Source organism: Canis aureus, chromosome 37 (assembly GCF_053574225.1).
Source record: "Canis aureus isolate CA01 chromosome 37, VMU_Caureus_v.1.0, whole genome shotgun sequence".
NCBI classification, from domain to species: Eukaryota; Metazoa; Chordata; class Mammalia; order Carnivora; family Canidae; genus Canis; species Canis aureus.
In genome coordinates, this window is record NC_135647.1 from 17,044,533 (window position 1) to 17,064,988 (window position 20,456).

At 34.3% G+C, this 20,456-nt stretch overlaps 1 protein-coding gene across 1 annotated transcript in view; it reads left to right on the forward strand.

The window, feature by feature from the left end:
- The window catches only part of LOC144306479 (uncharacterized), a 329,755-nt gene that overhangs the window by 164,263 nt on the left and 145,036 nt on the right, over positions 1–20,456 (forward strand). The window contains exon 13 of the mRNA XM_077885883.1: positions 13,454–13,536. Coding sequence (XP_077742009.1) covers positions 13,454–13,536 — 83 coding nt within the window. The remainder of the gene's footprint in view (positions 1–13,453; positions 13,537–20,456) is intronic.

The window sequence follows — 20,456 nt, forward strand, 5'->3', positions numbered from 1 at the left end:
ATGAAGAAAGAGAAGAGAATTTCTTGTTTCTTGACATTTAGACAAACATTTATCTATTTATGTTTGCAGCATCCGAGAAGTTAGTGTTTATAGGTTGAAACCATGCTGCTAGCCAAAGATGTTGTCAACTCATTGCTTGAATTTATGTAATTTTTAGTTTGTTCACTATATCCTCATATAGATATTGATGATCTTTTTAAAAGTGGTTAAAACTTTTTTCCGCTTAACTAGAAACTAGATATTTAAAAAAATCACATTCCAAAAATTTGAGGCATCTATTTCTGATGTAGATAAACAATGCTAAGATTGTGGTCTGTGGCTGCAGTCAGGGTCACTGCAATATGTCATTGAGAATTCATACTTTGGTGCTTATTTTGGCCTTTAAACTGTTCATTTGTACTGTGAACTAGATTATATGCTTTTAACTGTCAGTTAGCTGAATGCATTTCAAGTCAATTTACTAAAATAGTCACTGTTAAGCGGTATATTTGGACAGAGTTGACACCTTTGACATTTTCTAAAATGGCAAAAATAACTGTATTTAAGGGTATGATTTATGAATGTCGTGTGCCTACAGAACTTCCATCTGATTATGGTTTTCACATAAGCTGCTGAGACTCTTTCCACAAACTGCTGAAAGAGCAACTAATTAGTGTGGTATGATCAGATATTTCACACAGACAGACACACATACAGAAACACATAAAAACATAATATATAATCCAAAACCTGTGATCTTGGTTCTTCTTAGAATTGCCTTTGTCTAACGAGAGAATGGTTGAGGCCACAGCAGAAGCAGTGGAAGTGAGGGAGAAAGGGTAAGATTGATAGAATAGAACTGCCTTTATGAAACACATACACTTTGGTATAAATAAGGAAAGCAACTTGCAATGATTAAAAAGTATTTCCAATCTTTAGTTGTCTTCTAGATTGCTGGCTTCTATTAAAAACTTCTTAAAATAATAGATAGCTTTAATTCTTCAAGCAAAAGAAAAATTATATCATCTTAAAGATTTTCTATATTTATTGCATAGATGTGACTTGACTATGGGGGAAAAAAAGAGCAAAATCTCTTGTATTGCAAGTTTTAAATGTACCAGGCTAAGGTTTACTTAATTAGAACCTCGAGGCAATAAAGGAGCCCTTTTTAAAATTCTGTGATTCTTAATATGCTAAATAATGCAAAGCTTCGACTCTTCAAGCATGAGACACACATCTGGCAGCTTAACATTTAAATTACAGGGGGAAAAATTTCTCACTTCAGTAGTAATTTTCTCAAAGAATAGAAAATGTATTACAACTAAATTTAATTTCTTTTTAGATTTCCATCCTATCTAATTGCAGACATTTTTTCTAGATTCTTTCTATTTATTTTTTTACACATATTTTCTGTACATTTTATTAATGTTTAATCTAGGATGCTTTTCACTATTAGAAGTCTTGAAAAATTGTGGTGTATTTTTCTTAGTAAATTGTCTTGAGAAATCTATCTGATCTCAAGTAATAAAGAAATGGTCTAGAAAATAAAGGGAAAATGGAATTTCAGAGACATACAAAAATATTACTGACAAAAAGGCAACATTTTTCAGTTAGTTCCACTTTCAAGCCTTATTTTTTTTTCTTAGTATTAATGTTTTCTCTGTTTTGTCATTTTCTGGCTGTTTTCATGCAAAAGTTATTATAATCAGCATTCTTTCTTTGTATTTCTCCAAAGGATAGTGTCAGATCCTTGATTAATTTTACAAAGGTCATTTGGAAAAACCATTAAAAATATGCCAAGTGAAAAAGATTAGCACAGCACAGGGAAAACACACTTTTATAAACATATACATTTATATATAGATAGGGTACTGTAATATACAGTTTTGACAAGTGTTTTCCTTATGCACCTCATACATTATTAAAAATGTGACTATTCCATTTATTTTTTCTAGGTGATTCCAGCTGACACATTCCAAAGGCATCCGCAGGTTTTTCTTATTTATAAACACTTTGTCCTTTTCTCAATATAAGAGGATCTGATAATTAATTGAATAGTAGTTCCATAAAATAAAACGAACTTTTGAAAGAATTAACCTATATTTGTATTACTAACACATAAACAGGGGTGCTAGTTAGCCCATGACAAAGCTTAACACTAAATGGATAAATGTATCCATTTATACTTTTAATTAAAAACAAACAATATTGCAATGTCCACTTTTAGTTATGACGGAGTAGCTCATTTCAGACCAGCTCTTCTGCTATAATCAACTATTATACTAGAGAGAATGTTATGAAGCAGCTGTTCTGGGGATTGGCCATGAGGAAGCAAAGACTTCCTGATCCTTGAGAGAAAAGAAATTTTGAGGCAAATCCTGCCTCTCTACTGAGGCACAATATTTTGACTAGAGCAGAGAAATGGAATTCTAACAGAGAACATTAATGAGCTAAGGATACAGAGCTTGGAATTCAGGAAAGCTGAAGCAGCTAGGGTCTGCAGAATAGAACACAGAGCAGAGATAGGCAGAAGGAATCCCAGAAGTCTGTACTGTTAGGTGAGTCTGAAAATAGAACAGAGATACTAGAACTGGAATGGAGATGAAGTTCAAACCAGGAGAGGCATATTAATACCTCAATATCTTCAATATCAATCTGACAGCAAATTAAGATGTCCCAAATCTATACATTAGGAACAAAGAACATTTACATTTGCATCAAAAAGAGTAAAATGCCTGGGAATAAATTTAACCAAAGAGGTGAAAGACATATACTCTGAGAACTATAAAACCCTAATAAGAGAAATTGAAGATGATACAAACAAATGAAAAGGTATTCCATGCTCATGGATTGGAAGAATTAATTTTGTTGAAATGTCCACATTACCAAAGCAATCTACAGATTCAATACAATCATTACCAAATACCAACAACATTTCTTAAAAAAAAAACTAAAACTAACAATACTAAAATTTGTATGGAACCACAGACCCTGAGTAGCCAAAGCATTCCTAAGAAGAATAAGACTGTATGTATCACAATTCCAGCAAGATATACTACAAAGCTGCAGTATGGTATTGGTGCAAAGAGAGACTCATAGATTAATGGAACAGGATAGGATTCCCAAAAACAAACCTACAGTTATAGGGTCAATTAATCTGTGACAAAGGATGAAAGAAGATACAGTGGTTAAAAGATTCTTCTCAATAAATGGTGCTGGGAAAACTGGACAGCTATATGTAAAAGAATGAAACTGGACTACTTTCAAACACCATACACACACACACAAAATAAACTCAAAATGGATTAAAGACCTAATGGTGAGATGTGAAACCATAAAAATCTTAGAACCATGCTTCAGCAAGATCAGCAGAGGAGTTAGGGTTTTGAGATTGAGTTAAAGTGGCTTGGAAATCCTTGTTTTTTCATAGATAGGTTGTACCTAAAAGTAAATTCAAGCCTACCCAATTTAATGGTACTTGCCAGTAATTGAATTGTATACTAAAAACAAAACAAACAAATGTAAATGGGAGAAAAAAACACAACAATTTTTCCAAGGAAGACAACAGAATCCAAAGCCTTCTCTAGTTTACATTATATAATCTATAATTACTAGACATGCAAAGAAACAAGAAAACATAAATCTTAGATAGGGAAAATAGTGAATAAGAATAACCCCAAATGATTCAGATATTAAATTTAGAATGAAAAGCATTTACTATAAATACACGTGTAAATTTCAAGAAATTACTTTCTAATAAGGAAAGGGAGATATGATCTTAATGAATGGTTAGATCATCCAGTAGAGACATGGAAATTATAATCAATGTAACCAAATGGAAGTTATGGAACTAAAAATCCAAGAATTAAAATAAATTAATCAAGATAAAGTAAGAAAAGAAAAAGCTGAGAAAGAAATGGAGAGACTTGAGAGACCCATGGAAAAATATCACATGGTTTTAATACATGTAAAGGAAATCTTAGAAGGAAAAGAAGGTCATAAAATGGAAGAGCTATGTATTAAAAGATAATGACTGGAAACTTCCCAAAATCGATGGAATATATTGACTTACAGGTTGAATACCCTCAGTGAACCTTGAAAAAGTAAAAAAAAGGAAGCTTGTATTAAGAGTATCATAGTTTGGGTGCCTGACTGGCTTAGTCTCTTGATCTTGATCTTGGGGTTATAAGTTCAAGCTCATGTTGGATGTAGAGATTAATTCAAAAAATATTAAAAAAAGAAAATATCATGGTCAAACTGAATAACACAAAATAAAAGTAAAAATTCTGAAAAGAGATGGAAGAAAAAAAGAAAAACATTATATGCAAAGGAACAGTGATATGAAAAACAGCCAACATTGTCATCAGAAACAGTGGAGACTGGAAATCCTTGCAATGACATAATTAATTTACTGATGAAAGAAATGTTAATCCAGAATTCTGTATCTAGCAAAAATCCTTCAAAATTGAGGTTGATATGAAGACATTTTTAGATGAAGGAAAGCTGAAAAAATATTTCTCCAGCAGACTAGCACTACAAACAAACAAACAAAGCTAGAGAGTATTCTTTAGGTTGTAGGAAAACATTACAAGATGATTTACATAGAAGAATAGAGAAGTTCCAGAAATGGCTAATATAGAGGTAAATATGAAGATCTCATTTGTCTAATATTTTTCTTAAAATGTAACTATTTAAACAAAATAAAATGGCATTATGAGGTGGGGTTGTAAACTACATACTGATAAAATACATATAACAATAGCTAAAAGGGTGAGGAGGTGGGAGCTGGAATCATACTGTTATTAGTTTACCATATTTACAAAATGGGAAGTGTAAAGTGGACGATGGGAACTGTTGGGTGTGAAGTATAAAATTCTATATTCTTGACTCTAAATAGACATGGATAACTTTAATATCCATGCTATTAGTCCTAGATTGAATAGTAAAACAATCTCAAAGATGCAAAAATAATAGAAAATAATAGAGGAAAGAATAAAAGATAGAGAAAATAAGATATAATACTAAAAACATGTAAGTAACCCAAAAGAAGACAGAAGAGGCTCAGCAGAAGAACAAAGAAGCAAAAGGTACAGAGAAAAAAATGAATAGCAAGATGGTAGACAAACTTAATCATAAACAATTATATAAAATGTTCAAGACTAAATAATTAAATTAAAAAGCAGAGACTGTCAATTAAATGAAGCAAGACTTCACTCAATGCTGTCTATGAGAGATGCACTGAAAATTTGAAGGTGAAAGGACAGAAAAATATATACCATGGAAATGCTATACCTAAGGAAACTGGTGTGGTCACATTAATATCTCATATGAGAAATCTGAGAGTAGACTTTGAGACAAATATGAAAGGGGCAATTTATTAGGAAGATAAAACAATCCTAAATTTGTTCCTAATGACAGAGATTAAATATTCATGAAATGTCCTGAAACTGTAAAATTAAAAGAATATATAGGTGGTGAGTTCTTTGGTGTTGGTCTTGATGATGACTTTAGGATTTGGTACCAAAAGAAAAGGAAACAAAAGCAAAACAAATGAATACATAAAACAAAACAAACAAGTGGGATTACATTAAACTAAAAGCTTCTGCACAGCAAAAGAAACCACCCATAAAATGAAATGATGACAATCTACCAAATGGGAGAAAGTATTTGCAAATCATATATTTGATAGAGGACTACATCTAAAATATACAAGTAACTTACACAACTCAATAGCCAAAAAAAAAAAAAAAATCAATTTGATTAAGAAATGGGCAGATAATCTGAATAGACATTTTCCAAGATAGATATATGGATGACCAGCAGATACACAAAAAGATGCAAAGATACTCATTATCATCAAGGAAATGCAGAGACAAAAAAAGAAGTCAAGAAGGATATGCAGGATCTGAACAATACTATTGATATCTACAAAACTGTTCACCTAAAAAAAAGTGGCATATATCTTCTCAAGGAAACACAGAATGCTTGTAAGGTAGATCATATGTTGGGTAATAAATTAGATCTTAGTATATTTTAAAAGATTTAAGTAGTACAGCATATGTTTCTCTGACATAATGGAGAAAGATTAAATATGTCCTTTTGTAAATCAGGAACAAGGCAAAAATGTTTCATCTCATCTCTTTATATCCTGGAAGTTCTAGCTAGTGCAACAAAACTTCTAGTATAAATCATAGGGGAAATCTTTATAATTTTGTCCACAGGACACAGAAATTATTTACTTTAAGAGAAAAACAAATACATTGGATATCAACAAAACTAAGCTTTTTCTAGTCAAATTGCCACTAGGAAAAATAAATGACAAGTTATAAACTGTGAGAAACCAATTGCAGCACCTGTATCTAAAAAATGGTTTGTATCCAGATTATGTAAAGAACTTTTACAATTCACTAATAAGAAGAAAACAAATCACTTAAAAATTATAATACTTAAAAGTTTCATAAAAGGATAGATGAAATGCCCAATTAGTTTATAAAGGACCTTCAGTCATCAGAAAATGAAAATTAAAAGTAGGTGTTGCCACTTTATGATCATTAATATGCTAAAATTAAAAAAAAATAACTCAACCAAGTGTTGATGGTGACTTGGAGGAAACTTGCATACATTGCTGGTAGGAGTATAAAATGGCACAACCATTTTGTAAAACCTTGTTAAATGAAATAAACACTTACCAAAGACCCAGTGATTCCACTCCTATATTTCCCAAATAAAAACAAAAACATGTCCACAAAGAGACTTCACTATGAGTGTTCATAGTAGCTCTACTCACAACATTCAAAAATTTGAAATGTGCAAATATCCATCATTAGATGAATTAATAAATTACAGTACAGTAACAAAACAGCTTATTAGTAATAAAAGAGAGATGGATATCAAAATACTATTGGAAGAAGCCAACCACAAAAGAGTAAATACTGTATTATTCCACATGTATGAAATTTTGTAACAGAATTCTAATCTGTAGTGTTAAAAATCAGTGAAGTGGTTGCCAGTGGCTGCCAGGAGTGTGTGTGTGTGTGTGTGTGTGCATGTGTGCACTGGGAATGGGGGCTCAACCACAAAGGATATAGGAGCATTTTGGGTAGTGATGCTAAATGCCTTATATTTTAATTGTGGTGGGAGTTACATGTTTGTCAAAACTCATGAAATTAGAATATGTACATCGTTATACATAAACTATCATTTAGCACTTTGATTTTAAAAGTAATAATATTGGATTCAGATATTCTGGATTTAGCCAGGGAGAGTCACAGAGTGTGTGACAGCAGAGTTGCCAGTAACATCATCATCTGATTCAAGTGTTAAAGTCTGCAAGGAGTACGGTGGTCTTTGACCTTGCCTTTTATTTTTTTATTCTTAATTTTTTTCTAAAAATGCTTTTTATTAATTTAAAAATTTTTTATTTTAAATTCAATTTAGTTAACATATAGCATATTATTAGTTTCAGGGGTAGAATTTAGTGATTCATCAGTTGCATGCAACATCCAGTGCTCATTACATCAAGTGCTCTCCTTAATGCCCATCACCCATTTACTCCCTCCCACCCCACACCTTCCATCCGTCAACCCTCTGTTTGTTTCTTATAGTTAAGAGTCTCTTATGGTTTGTCTCCTTCTCTGTTTTTATCTTATTTTATTCGAGTTTTACCATAAACACGGCATGCAGAGTTAGAGCGATGAGGTAAGTACCTGTATGAATGGAGTCTGTGATGAGCCATAATTCCTCTCTTGACCTTATTAGCACCCCTGCCTCCAGTCTGAAGTTACTGGTTCATATGCCTAGTCTGGCTAGTAATAAAAACAAAAAAATGTTATCAACATCTTTTAAAGACTTTACCCTGCCTGCAGTTTCCTTCAGGCTGGCCCTAAATATTGAGAAGGGAGGCAGAGCTTGGGTACATTCTTTTGTGAGAATTATACTTTTGCCAGTTCTCTCCATCTTGTGAATTATGTTTATTGACTCCTTTAGGATCTAATCAGGGGCTGGCCAGGGGTAGATGGCAGAGAAGAGCTTATTTCTCTGGTGTTAACAAATGGTAGAAGTTGCTGGGTTTTTAAAACCTGGCCTCTTCTTTCATGGGACACGTTTATGCTTTCTTTGGACATATACTTTCATATCTTTCCTTTTGCCAGGGGTCTCTAGCTTGGTGCTGTTTCGTTTATTTGTTTTGTTTTGTTTGTTTTGTTTTGTTTTGTTTACCACTCCTTTATTAGAACCAGGCATTCTGTGGTACCCTTCTAACTTTGTCCTTTTTGTATATGCCTATGCTACAGAGAAATAAAGTTATCATAGTTGAATGGAAAAGCATATACATTAAGGAAGGCAAGGCCAAGAGAAATGAACACATCATCCCAAGTGAATCAGCAAAGATTCAGAAAAGGAGAAGAAGTAGAAAAGTAAAGTGATTAAAAAAGAAATAAAATATATAATATTTCTAATAACATGATAATTCCCCCAGTAAAAGAGACCTTCAAACTGAGTTAGAAAGAAAACCTGCAACTTACAGTAAACGTGCATAAGTAGTGACAAAGAAATGTTGCACTTCTATGGATGAACTGATACCAGAAAATTAAAACAAAAATAAAACTGTCTTGGGAAGCAATGTTTACATCAGGCAGGTTGGCATTTAAGGTTTAATCAGGTCTGAAATGTAAAAGAAGAACATTTCATAGTGAGAAAAGGTACAATTTATGAAAAAGATATAATATGACATAACTTATATGCATCAAATAACACAACAGCTGAATATAAAGCCTAACATAACCTTGTTAGATGACAGATGTATACAAAATACAATAATTGAATCTGTTCTCTCTGACCATAATCTAAGAATACTATAAATTAATAATTCAAAGATGATCAAATGGTGGCAAGGATTCAGAAAAATCAATTTCCTTATGGAAGTATATAGAAGTTTTTTGGAAAGCAACTTGACAGCATCTATTAACATTTAAAATATGTGAACTCATTGACTCAGCAATCTCACCCTGGAAACTCATCCACAGGAATAAAAACACTAGTGTGGATGGATACAAGTACACAGATTTTGTTGTAGCATTCTTTTTGTTAAGAATATAAAAATGAAGACAAATGAATTTTATGAGTAGGCAATGGTCAAATAAATTGTGCTACATTTATGATTTAAGATACTAGACAGCCATTAAGTATAATAAATTAGAGCTGTAATTATTGACTCAAAGGGATTTCCATCAGATATTGTTGAGTGATAAAGGTTAAATAGTCAGGAATATGTAGTATCTAACAGTGAACAATACCTTTATCAGCGTGTGTGTCCCCATGTCTAATATATGTGTACATGTATATATCTGATTAAATGAGCATGGAGAAAATAGAATGGATTATGTGGAGCAAGTGGAATGGAAAGGTGTTAGGGGTATATGGATGGAAGATATGAAGGAGGATCAAGGGAAAAATTATTTTAAGTAAAATATAGTTAAGGTGTATATTTTATGACTCACTGAGAAGGCCATGATTTCTTATTATATGATAAAAAAATTGGGAATGAAAGTATAAGTATGCTTCAGTTTAAAGTCACCAGTTATCTGTATCAATCTATGTATCTGTCTGTCTATTGCCTGTACATGTGCTTTGGGGAAAGTGATGAAGGTTGAAGTCAGGTTTATGGCTGACAAGAGGAAGGAATGGCTATAAAATCTTCTAAACAGAGTAGAGGAGAAAAGTGGCAAATGATTAGCTGTGAGTCACAGTAGGGAAGGAAAACGCATGGAGGAGATTTTGAGTCTGGGTGACTTGGCAAAGTAATGAAAAGAAAAAGGAAATAAGAAAGGGTCCTTTGAGAGGAATGAAACTTGGTTTTATTTTCACGTCTAACCCTGTGATGTTAGGACTCCTCATGTCATGGTTGCTTACCTGAATGGCAGTGGGGAAATATGAAAGAAAATCCTGCAAGAATCATAGGAATTATTTACTTAAAGTTTGCTTCTGTAACACTTCATTTGATGATCTAGTGTGGACAAATTTGGTAAGCTTATAAGCAAAAAGAGAAACAATAAAGGGAAAACATTGATATTCATGATTATATAAGAATGAAGACTACATCTTACACACGTACACACATACACACACGCACCTCAAAGAAATTATGATGCAAACTGCAAACAGAAAAATATTTTGAACCGGTGTGCCAGGCAATGGAGTTAACATCTTTGATATGGAAAGATAAAAATTCTAAAGAAAATGTTAAATATTCCAACTGAAAAAAATTTGGGGAAATGGCAATTTACAGCATAAAAAGCATACTTGCTCAGCAAACATAAAAGTGTTCACATTTTTTAGAATTACAGGATTGAAAATTAAAATAACAATGAAATGTTAATTTTGTCTACCAAGGAGGCCAAACTGAAGAATATGGTGAGAGTCTGTTTTGGCAAGCATGTGGGTAAATTGGATACTCTCAAACATTGTGAACTGCAGATAGAATTTTGATAGTTCTTTTTGTGAATCTTAAGTGTTTAATTTAGTATTCCTGATCTTAGATACTTGTTGTGGAAGCAAGCACAGATAAATCTTAAGATTTTTTGTAAAATTTGTTCAATATGATGTAAATATCCAACCAAAGCGGGCTGATTAAGTAAAAACAAATGATATACTATTGCGTGGTGTTTAAAAATCAGACTTTGAGGAATATTTAATAATAAGAAACAATATAAATGTAAAAAAGAATGAGAACTGGGTATACAGCATGGTTATAATTTGATAAGAATTGTATTATGTACACATTTATATCATGTATAATGGTTTGTTACATAAGGTATATAATTATATGAAGTGTACATTAATAATTATCTAATGTATATGAATTTACTATACACAATTTTATAAATAAGAAGGTAGGTTTTAGAGCAGAGAATATTTTACATAAGAACAAAGAAAATATTGAAGACTTTTATTTATTTTTTATTTTTTAAAAATTTATTTATCCATTCATGAGACACAGAGAAAGAGAGAGAGGTAGAGACACAGGCAGAGGGAAAAGCAAGGTCCATGCAGGGAGCCCGATGTGGGGCTCAGGATCACACCCTGAGCTGAAGGCAGATGCTCAACTACTGAGCCACCCAGGTGTCCTAGAAAACGTTGAAGACTTTTAGAAGACTGTCTCTGGTTGGGACTTGATTGATTACCTGGACATGCACAGCATCACTGCATTTTAACATACAGCAATATAAATTTCGTTGTGTCGAAGATTGCTTCTAGTAGGCAGGATTTCTAACATTGTTTCCCAGCAATGTCCAAGCACTCATCCCCAGAAGCTGTACATGCCTGGAAAGAGATGACCTGAGTGAGACTCTAAGGTAATCACATGAGCGTTTAAAGGATAGAACTTTCTTGGGCTGGTAAGCAGAAGAGAAGGCAGAAGAAAAAGTTGGAGAAATTCAAAGCATCAGGATGCATCCCACAGTTGTTGGCTTGAAGGGGACCCTGAGGAAAGCGTGAGAAGGAAATGAATTCTGCTAGCAACCAGCAAGCCTGGAAGAGGATCCCAAGACCCAGACAAGAACTGCAGCCCAGTCTGATACATTGACTTTGGCCTGGTAAGACTTCAAGAAGTGGAACCGATTGGGCCATGCTTGCCCAGATTTCTCACTTGCAAAAACACTTAAATGAGTATTAAGTGTCCAAGTTGGTAGAAATGTGTTCCAGCAAGCAATACAAAATCAATATATTGTTCAATGTTCAAAGAAATGTCTATAAGTAGAAAATGGAGTATGGTTCTCACATAAGATGTAAATGAAGGGTTAAATACATGGGCTTTGAGGTCAAATAGAACTGGGTCTAAATTCCAGATTTTTTACTGGTTAGCTGATTTGCACCCGTTCTTTGATCTGTTCGAGTCTCAATTTCCAAGTCTGTCAAATGAGGTAATGACAGCTCTTTTAACAGTTTTGTGTGAGTGTGTGTGTGTAATAAACAATATAATATATGTGAAGTTCTGCAAAAACACTAAAAATTCATTCTATCATGATTTCGTATTTGTTACTCCACCCACCAGCTTTGCACTGCAAATTTAAATTTCAAGTCTTTTAAAGAAATGGTATATTTAAAATGTAATTCCACTTCTTTCACTTCTCTCTTTCGCATCTTGATTTTGACCTCACTATCAATAAATTCTGTTTTGGACTCAAGGAAGTTCTTTTAACTGTTTACAAGACCCTCATCTCAATAGACTAAAGTGCCAGGCTTCTCACACAGGGGGCACCTGACTCATCGGACTCTCCCTGAAGAGGGACATTCTTTGGTGTCTGCCTTCAGTTGGACAGAGCACTAGGAGGAGCAGAGCTAGAAAATACAGTGAAACCATCGCTGCTCAAAATGCATGAGCCACATAGACCTCATCTTGGAAGAAGAGGCTGGCTGGGTCATCTTTAGGGAAAACAAGTTTTCTAAAGCATGCATACATGGAGTCCATGTCTTAAAACTTTAATAATATGGAAATCTCATTAAAATAAATATCCACAAGAGCAATTGCAAAGGGCCTGGCAATGATAATATTTAATTCCTGGAAGGGGAGAAGAGGGCAAGCAGCAAGACTTTGGCTACTTATCATATATGATATGTATATACTTAAATAAAAAGATGTTAGGTCAACTTATATGATTGATGTATATTTAAGAAACAGTATTGAAGGTACACTGTTTCAGGCCCTGTGTTAGACATTGTGGAAAAAAACAAAGATGAACAAGACCTATTGCCTGCGAAGAGGCTTTTTTTTTTTTTCAAAGAGATTTTGACCTAGAGCAGTTGTTCTTAACTGGGGATGTCTTGTCCCCCAAGGGACATTTGGCAATGCTTGGAGACATGTATGGTTGTCACAAAATGTGGAGTGGGGTGGAGAGGTGGAAGGTACTGCTGGCATCTAGTGGGTAGAGGCCAGAAATGCTGCTAAACATTTTACAGAACACAGGGCAGCCCCCATAACAAAGAAGGATCCAAACCAAAATACCAATAGTGCTGAGATTGAGAAACTCTGATACAAAATAAATCATGCACCATACACAAGAAAGCTCAGCTGGAAAATACTGGGCACAGAGAGAGAACAGAATTTTCTAGTCTCAAAATATGAGAACATTGATATGAAGTGCAGAGGAGTTTCTTTGAAAACTCGATCCCAGAAAAATAGCTGATAATGGAGAATCCTACCCAGATGTGGGTAAGAAAGCAGATCAGACACAGCTGCTGCTTGTAAACTGCATCCCTGTGGTGTGGCCACTGGTAGAGTTCTACTTGAAGTCCATACATTGATCAAATTAAAATTGGAGGGATAGAACATCTTAAGAGCCTCCTTCTTACAATTCTTCATTTTACCCCCATTTGTCAGGCTTTACAAAAACTCTTAGATTACAGTAGTATAAGCTTACATACCCTATGAAGTGAAAATCTGTAATATATTTTTGCCACCTTTTGTTTTTAACCCTAGGAAGCATTTCTAATAAAGTTGGTCCCTGCCCTATGGACTGTGATCTCGATCTCTTAAAAGAAGACCATGAATTACACAAGAAGGTAAGATGAAAGCTGTAGACACTGGCTTAGGAAAGACCATGAAAACAGCAGACCCTGATTATTAACTATGATTTCTTAAAATATATTTACAGGTAGAAAGTAATTTGGTCTTCAAAGCAGGTTTTGAAGTGTGGGACATGCTAAAGCAGCTGACGTTTGTGAAATCAGTAATGCCAATAAATTTTTATTACATCCGAATCAGACTTCTTTAAGCTGTTGAAGACTTTAGTTAAATTAATCAGTCTACAAGACTCTTTCCCGCTTGGGCAGGTGATTAGCAAATGTGCTGATTGTACTGTGTGTTATTTGGCATGATCATGGCTGCCATGAAGTCTGTCCAGAAACTCTCTTGATAAATTTATATAAATTACATAGCCTGGGTTTTCAAACATTGTCTAAATTAATTTTACTAAATCCAGTTTTTAGATATTCAGCTATTTTCAAAGTCCATATCTACATAGAGCAAGTGACTTTGGGTTTTAAGAATTCAGAAAATTTGGCCTGGCTAGAAAATTGAAGTGAAGGGATTGTTCTCCAAGCCCTGCCTTTTCTCATACAAATTGCTTGAATTATCTTGATTTTCCACTTTTTTGATTAAATAGTTTTAGGTCTATAGAACCAACTATTTTTTTTTTTTAAGATTTTTAAAATTTCTTTGAGAAGATAGAGAATGAGCAAGAGGTGGGAAAAGGCAGAGAGAGAGAGGAAGAAGCAGACTCCCTGATGAGCAGGGAGCCTGATGCAGGGCTCTGTCCCAGGACCTTGAGACCATGACCTGAACCCAAGGCAGACACTTAACCAACTGAGCTACCCAGGTGCTCCTAGAACCAACTTTTTGCCTTAACCTCAAGATGGACTTTAAAGTCTATCTTATTTTCATCTCTAAATAGTGGGCCACCATCTAATCAAATAAATGGCTAAGTTTTTAATGTCTAGATGACCACTACAGCATTCACAATTGCTGTTTCTATCATAGTTTATATTAAAAAAAAAAAAGAAACTAAGGAATCAAAAGTTTAGTGAAATTTGTAATGATGACATTTGAACTCAGTCTTTACTGAGTGCTTGGAAATAACTAGGTTCCAGGAAATATTCTCAGTTCTCTGCATCAAATGACTCATCTTGTTCTCACAACAAACTAATGGCACAGATACTGCCATTATCACCATTTTCTCTATTTTACAGGTAAGACAAATAAGGCAAGTGAGATGGAGTGAGTTAGCCAAGATAATGTTGCTAATAAGTGTATAGCTGGGCTTTGAACCCAGACTGTCTATTTCTCGGCTCCATATTTGTTTTCATCATGAAATAATACTTCCGAATAGTTACGATTTGTTTTTCTTCCTCTAGCTGGGTATACATTGTGTTCTACTTCTTGGGTTGTAAAGGGCTAGGATAAGGAAACAAAGAACAACTTCTAGGAAGGAAAAAAGCTCATGTCCTTTTATACATATTACATATTAAGTACTATTACATAGTACGTACTTTTTAGAAAATTTTAATTATTTATTTTAGGAAGGGAGGGAGAGAGAGAGAGAGAGCATGAGCAGGGGGAGGGGCAGAGGGAGAGAGAATCTTCAGGTAGATTCCCACTGAGCATGGACCCCAGTTTGGGGCTCCATCTCATGACCCTGAGGTCATGACTTGAGCCAAAATCAAGAGTCAGAGGCTTAATTGCCTGGGCCACCCAGATGCCCGACATATTACGTACTTTTATGTATACTCTTTGGGACACTGAAGAAAGGGTATGCCCATGAGACTCCCAGAATATTGTGGATCTAATATTAGTTTTCTATGTGCTTTTGTGAATTTCCCTACTAATCGTTGAATTTAAACTTTTGGGATTAGAAGAAAAGCTAACATAGGGTAAGGTGAGAAAGAATACAATCGTCCAGAAAATCTAAAATTCTTCCCTATATTTTCTGAGTTTGCATGTTCAAGTAAGGAATTCTTTTTCACTTTATTTTTAATATTATATTTCAAAAATTGTGAGTCAATTTCTTGGGATATTATACTCTTCCCTGGGGGGTCAGCCACTTTGGGAAGGTGTCTTAATTGAATCGCTTCAGAAAGGAGCTTGTTCTTATCAGGAATATGTCTTTGTTAAATCAGTTCTGTAAAGAGAGCCAGACACACACCCATCACCCAGAATCACGTGACTGAGTGCTGTGGACAAGGGCAGTTATACGACCTACTAAACCTAAATTTAAGACTCCCTATTCCAATTTGAGTGTTTTCTTTTTTTTCCTCATCTTGGTATGCTTACTGGGGATTAAGTTGGATCTTCCATTGATATGAAAGAGCTGACCTAGGCAATTTCCAGGGTGGCTGTTGGCAAATGAGGCTAATGTACTACTTCACAAGGGATGCATTGGTTTTCCAAATAACACATGACCAGAAAACAATCAAAATTTGTGGTTTCAAGTGGCCAGAACTGCTAGTTGTCCTCCAGAGGGCAGAAACAGAAGACTGGGGGTGGAGTAAGGTGGGGAGGTTGGTTACTCAATTTAGAGGTCTCTCTAGGTAAATTCTAGGCAGCCAGGGGTACTTTATTTCTCCCTGGTCATTGCTAATGGATAGCTATCTTGAAAAATTATCTGGTACACATATCAGATATGAATTAAGGAAAGAGGAAAGAGTATACTTGCTGGATGGGTTCAGGATTTAGGCTGGTTTATTTTAGAGCTGTGACTTTTTTTTTGTATGCTAATAACAGCATGGATGGAATTGAACATGATGTCATGTTTGTTTGCTTTGATATTTCAGATGCACCTGGTGTTTGTTGTTGTTATCTCTGACTTGTAATTCTGTGATCTTATTAACACAAGCCTCTTAGCAGAGTACCTCCACCCCAAACCTTCCTCCACTGCCTTCTTAAAAAATGGTGCACCTTATGGGGCAGGCATTAAAGCGTCCACCACTGCTCCCTTCTGATCTTCTCAGGGAAGTTCAAAAGCATTTATAATCCTCAGGATTCAGCCTTTTATTCACTACTTCCTTTTTCTAAGGCTTTCTCTTTTGATGAAACAATCCCCTTGCTCTTCATCTGGCCAGATGGGCAGATGAACAGTGCTCCCTAGAGCCACACACAAAGACTCTGTAAGGAGTTTTGGGAAAAAATGCTGCCACTAAGTGGAGCTTCATTGTATTAATGCGTAATGCTTTTCCAATGCACTGGTGCCACTGGTCTGTGAACTGCAAACTCTTTCTCTACACAAAGACTTACCTTCTCATCAGTGCCATCATGGTCACCCTTCTCCACTAGCTGATTGGGTCATGGAAGGAATCCTGGCTAAAGGGCAAAAGCTTTGAACGAGATAGTGACCCCGGGCTTTGCTTCCTATCCTATAATGCAATTTAATGAGCTTACCATGTCATGAGTTGGACAACTTTGAGATTTAATATTAATCTCCTTGTAATATTTTCTACTTAACTGCTTCATAGAAATGCTGTAATAAAAGCAAAAGAAAGGATGTGAAGTGTTCCATTAATCGCTTGTGCTATGTAGTACATTGTGCCAGATACCACTTCTGTCCTTATATTCTAAAGCATTTTAAGTGCTCTCCACCCCATGCCCAGAAGAATTTTATAGTTATTATCTCCACAGATTCTTGTCTCCACAAGAATCCTGTGATCTATGTAGGTCAAATATTATCTCCATTTTTCATATTAAAAAACATAAACACATGAACTTTAAATAATCTACGTTTCCAAAGAAGTGAGAAGACTTGAATGTATGTCTTTCTGAATAATACTTGTCCACCCCTTTCACTCCAATGCTATATATACACTAATTTTTCAAAATTCTGTAAAACACTCTTGGCTGTCATTTTGTATTGTTTTTGAGAGAATGTTCATTCATTGTTTGCTAAGCAATGTTGCATATTTTTTAAAGATTTTATTTATTTACTTGAGAGAGAGAGAGAAAGCATGAGATGGGGAGGGGGTGGATGGAGAGGGAGACCTAACTTCACACTGAGCAGGGAGCCCAATGCAGGGCTTGATCCCAGGACCTGGAGATCATGACCTGAGCTGAAGGCAGACACTTAACCTACTGAGCCACCCAGGAGTCCCATAAACATTTGCATTTGAAGAGCAATCCCAACAAACCAAATTTATAATATATCAATTTATATTAGCAATTTATATTTCAATATTTGTTACTAATTTCTGTGATGGATTAGGGTATGAGTAGCCATACACAAAATATATGAAATGTGATGTTCCAGAACAAATTTTGCACCACTGATTTCTTAAAATATAGATATTCATCTTTCTAAAGACATTACTGTTGGAATAATTTCTTTTCAGCGTTGATGTTCTTTGGCTTCAGGGTACAGACAGGATCTGTTTTCTATCTTTTGAATGTTGATGATATCCTAGTTAAAGTATTATTCTCAGGTATAGATTCAAGGTATAAATCTATGGTTGGTGGATTCCTCTTTGTGAGTAGGCTCATACACCCTGGTACTTACTTGGGAAGGTCCCTGCCTGTACTTAGCTCTTTTTGAATTTAAATTTATTTCTTTGTGTTTTTTGTTCCTTTGGGGGCTCATATCTTTGGACATAAACTAATTTCCATGACCTTATGTATTATGAAACATCAATTTGAAGTAATTTTTAGCATATTTAGATATTCTTTGAAGAAAATCCAAAGATTAAAAAAATATTTATTTTAAAATTCACAAGTGTTTTGCTTTGTGATTTAGCAACTAAAGATAAAGTTCATTGTTGTTATTATTATAGAAGTCCTCAATGAAATGACCACTACTAGCTATTTCTTGAATGTCAACCATGTGGTTATTGCCATGTTAGATACTATGAAAGATAAAGAGGAATATAGTACCTCCTACTTCCACCATGAATTTAATTAAACAATCAAGATATATATTCATACATTAGCCAAATAGAAAGCAAGTTAACGCATTCTATCATGAAATACCTATACTTCATCAAATCAGGAAGTTTGGTAGGTAAACCAAATCTATGACATGATTCTAGGCAATTCATAATGACATTCCTTTAAATCTAAAATATAAGTAGTTACAAAGCATGTTTTAAGCAGTCTAGTAAGGTATACAAATCAAATGTATTTAATTGGGACAATTAAAAACTCTATTTTTTTTAGTATATGTGCTGCCAAAGCAAGCACAAAACTCATTTTTTAAACCATTTTGTCATTTTTTAACTTACTCAAGGAATGGAGTAATAAACAGATGCTACCAGTAAGTAATCTTATTAAAAATAGCATTAAAAATAGCATTATTGACACAGAAGTTACAGAGGCTGAGAAAGACAGAGAACCACAGTGATTGATTGATTGATTGATTGCTTTTGAGGGGATTGGTTTCTCCTTTTTTTAAAAAATTATTGAGATATGATTGACATAACATTATAATTAGTTTCAGGAGTACAGCATAGTGATTCGATATTTGCATATATTGCAAAATGGTCACAAGTCTAGTTACCCTCTTTCACCATACAGACTAGAGACATTATTAACATTATTAATTGTATTCTCCATGCTGTACGTTACACTCCTATGATTTATTCATTCTATAACTGTAAGTTTGTACTTTTTAATCCCTTCATCTACTTCACTCACCACCACCCCACACTGGCAACCAACACACTTGTTCTCTGTATCTATGAGTCTAGGTCAAGGTTTTTTTGTTTTGTTTTGTTTTTTTGTTTTTTTTTTTTAGTCAACCTATAAGTGAAATCAATGCAATATTATTCTTTTTCTATCTGACTTATTTCACTAAGCATAGTATCATCAAGGTCCACCAATGTCATTGCAAGTGGCAATAATTTTATTCTTTTTATACTGAGCATATATGTATATATATATACACTATATATATACTATATATATACTATATATGGATACTATATGTGGATATACTATATGTGAACATACTATATATATCCCACATCTTCTTTATTCATTCATCCATTGATGGACACTTAAAGTTGTTTTCATATCTTTGCTATTGTAAATAATGCTGCAATGAACATAGAGGTGCACATATCTTTTCAAATGTGTTTTGTTTTCTTCAGATACATATCCAGTAGTGGAATTGTTGGATTATATTCTAGCTCTATTTTTTTATTTGTTAGTTTGTTTACTTATAGAAAGGCAGAGAGAGAGAGAGGTAGGGGGCAGGGGCAGAGGGAAAGGAAGAGAGAATCTTAAGCAGGCTCCATGCCCAATGTGGAGCCAGAAATGGGGCTTAATCTTGCAACCTGAGATCATGACCTGAGCCAAAAACAAGAGTCAGGCACTTAACTGACTGAGCCACCCAGGTGCCCAATATAGCTCTATTTTTATTTTTTGACGAAGCTTTATATTGTTTTCTATAGTGTGTGTAGCAGTTTACGTTCCCACCAACAGTGCATTATGGTTTTCCTTTCTTCACATGCTGCCAATACTTGTTCCTTGTTTAGTGTAGTTTAGTTTTGAGAATAGTCATTGTGATAGGTGTGTGGTAAATCTCCGGGTGATGTATTTCCCTGATGATGAGTGATGTTGAGCATCTTTTCAGGTGTCTGTTGCCCATCTGTGTGTCTTTGGAAAAATATCTATTCAGATCTGCCCATCTTTAATTGGATTTGTGCTGTTGTTATTATGTTATAAGGATATATTTTTTTTTAGGATATTTTTATACTTTGGACATTAACCCCTTATCAGATAGTTTACAAATATCTTTTCCCATTTAGTAGGTTGCTTTTTCATTTTGTTGATTGTTTCCTTCTTTATGAAGAAACATTTTTAGGCTAAGTTGTGTCATTTGTTTATTTTTGCTTCTGTTTCCTTTGCCTTTGGAGTCAGAACCAAAAAAGAAAAAAAAATTGCTAAGAGCACTCTCAGAGCACCTATGTTTTCTTCTAGGAGTTTTATGGTTTCAGATCTCACGTTC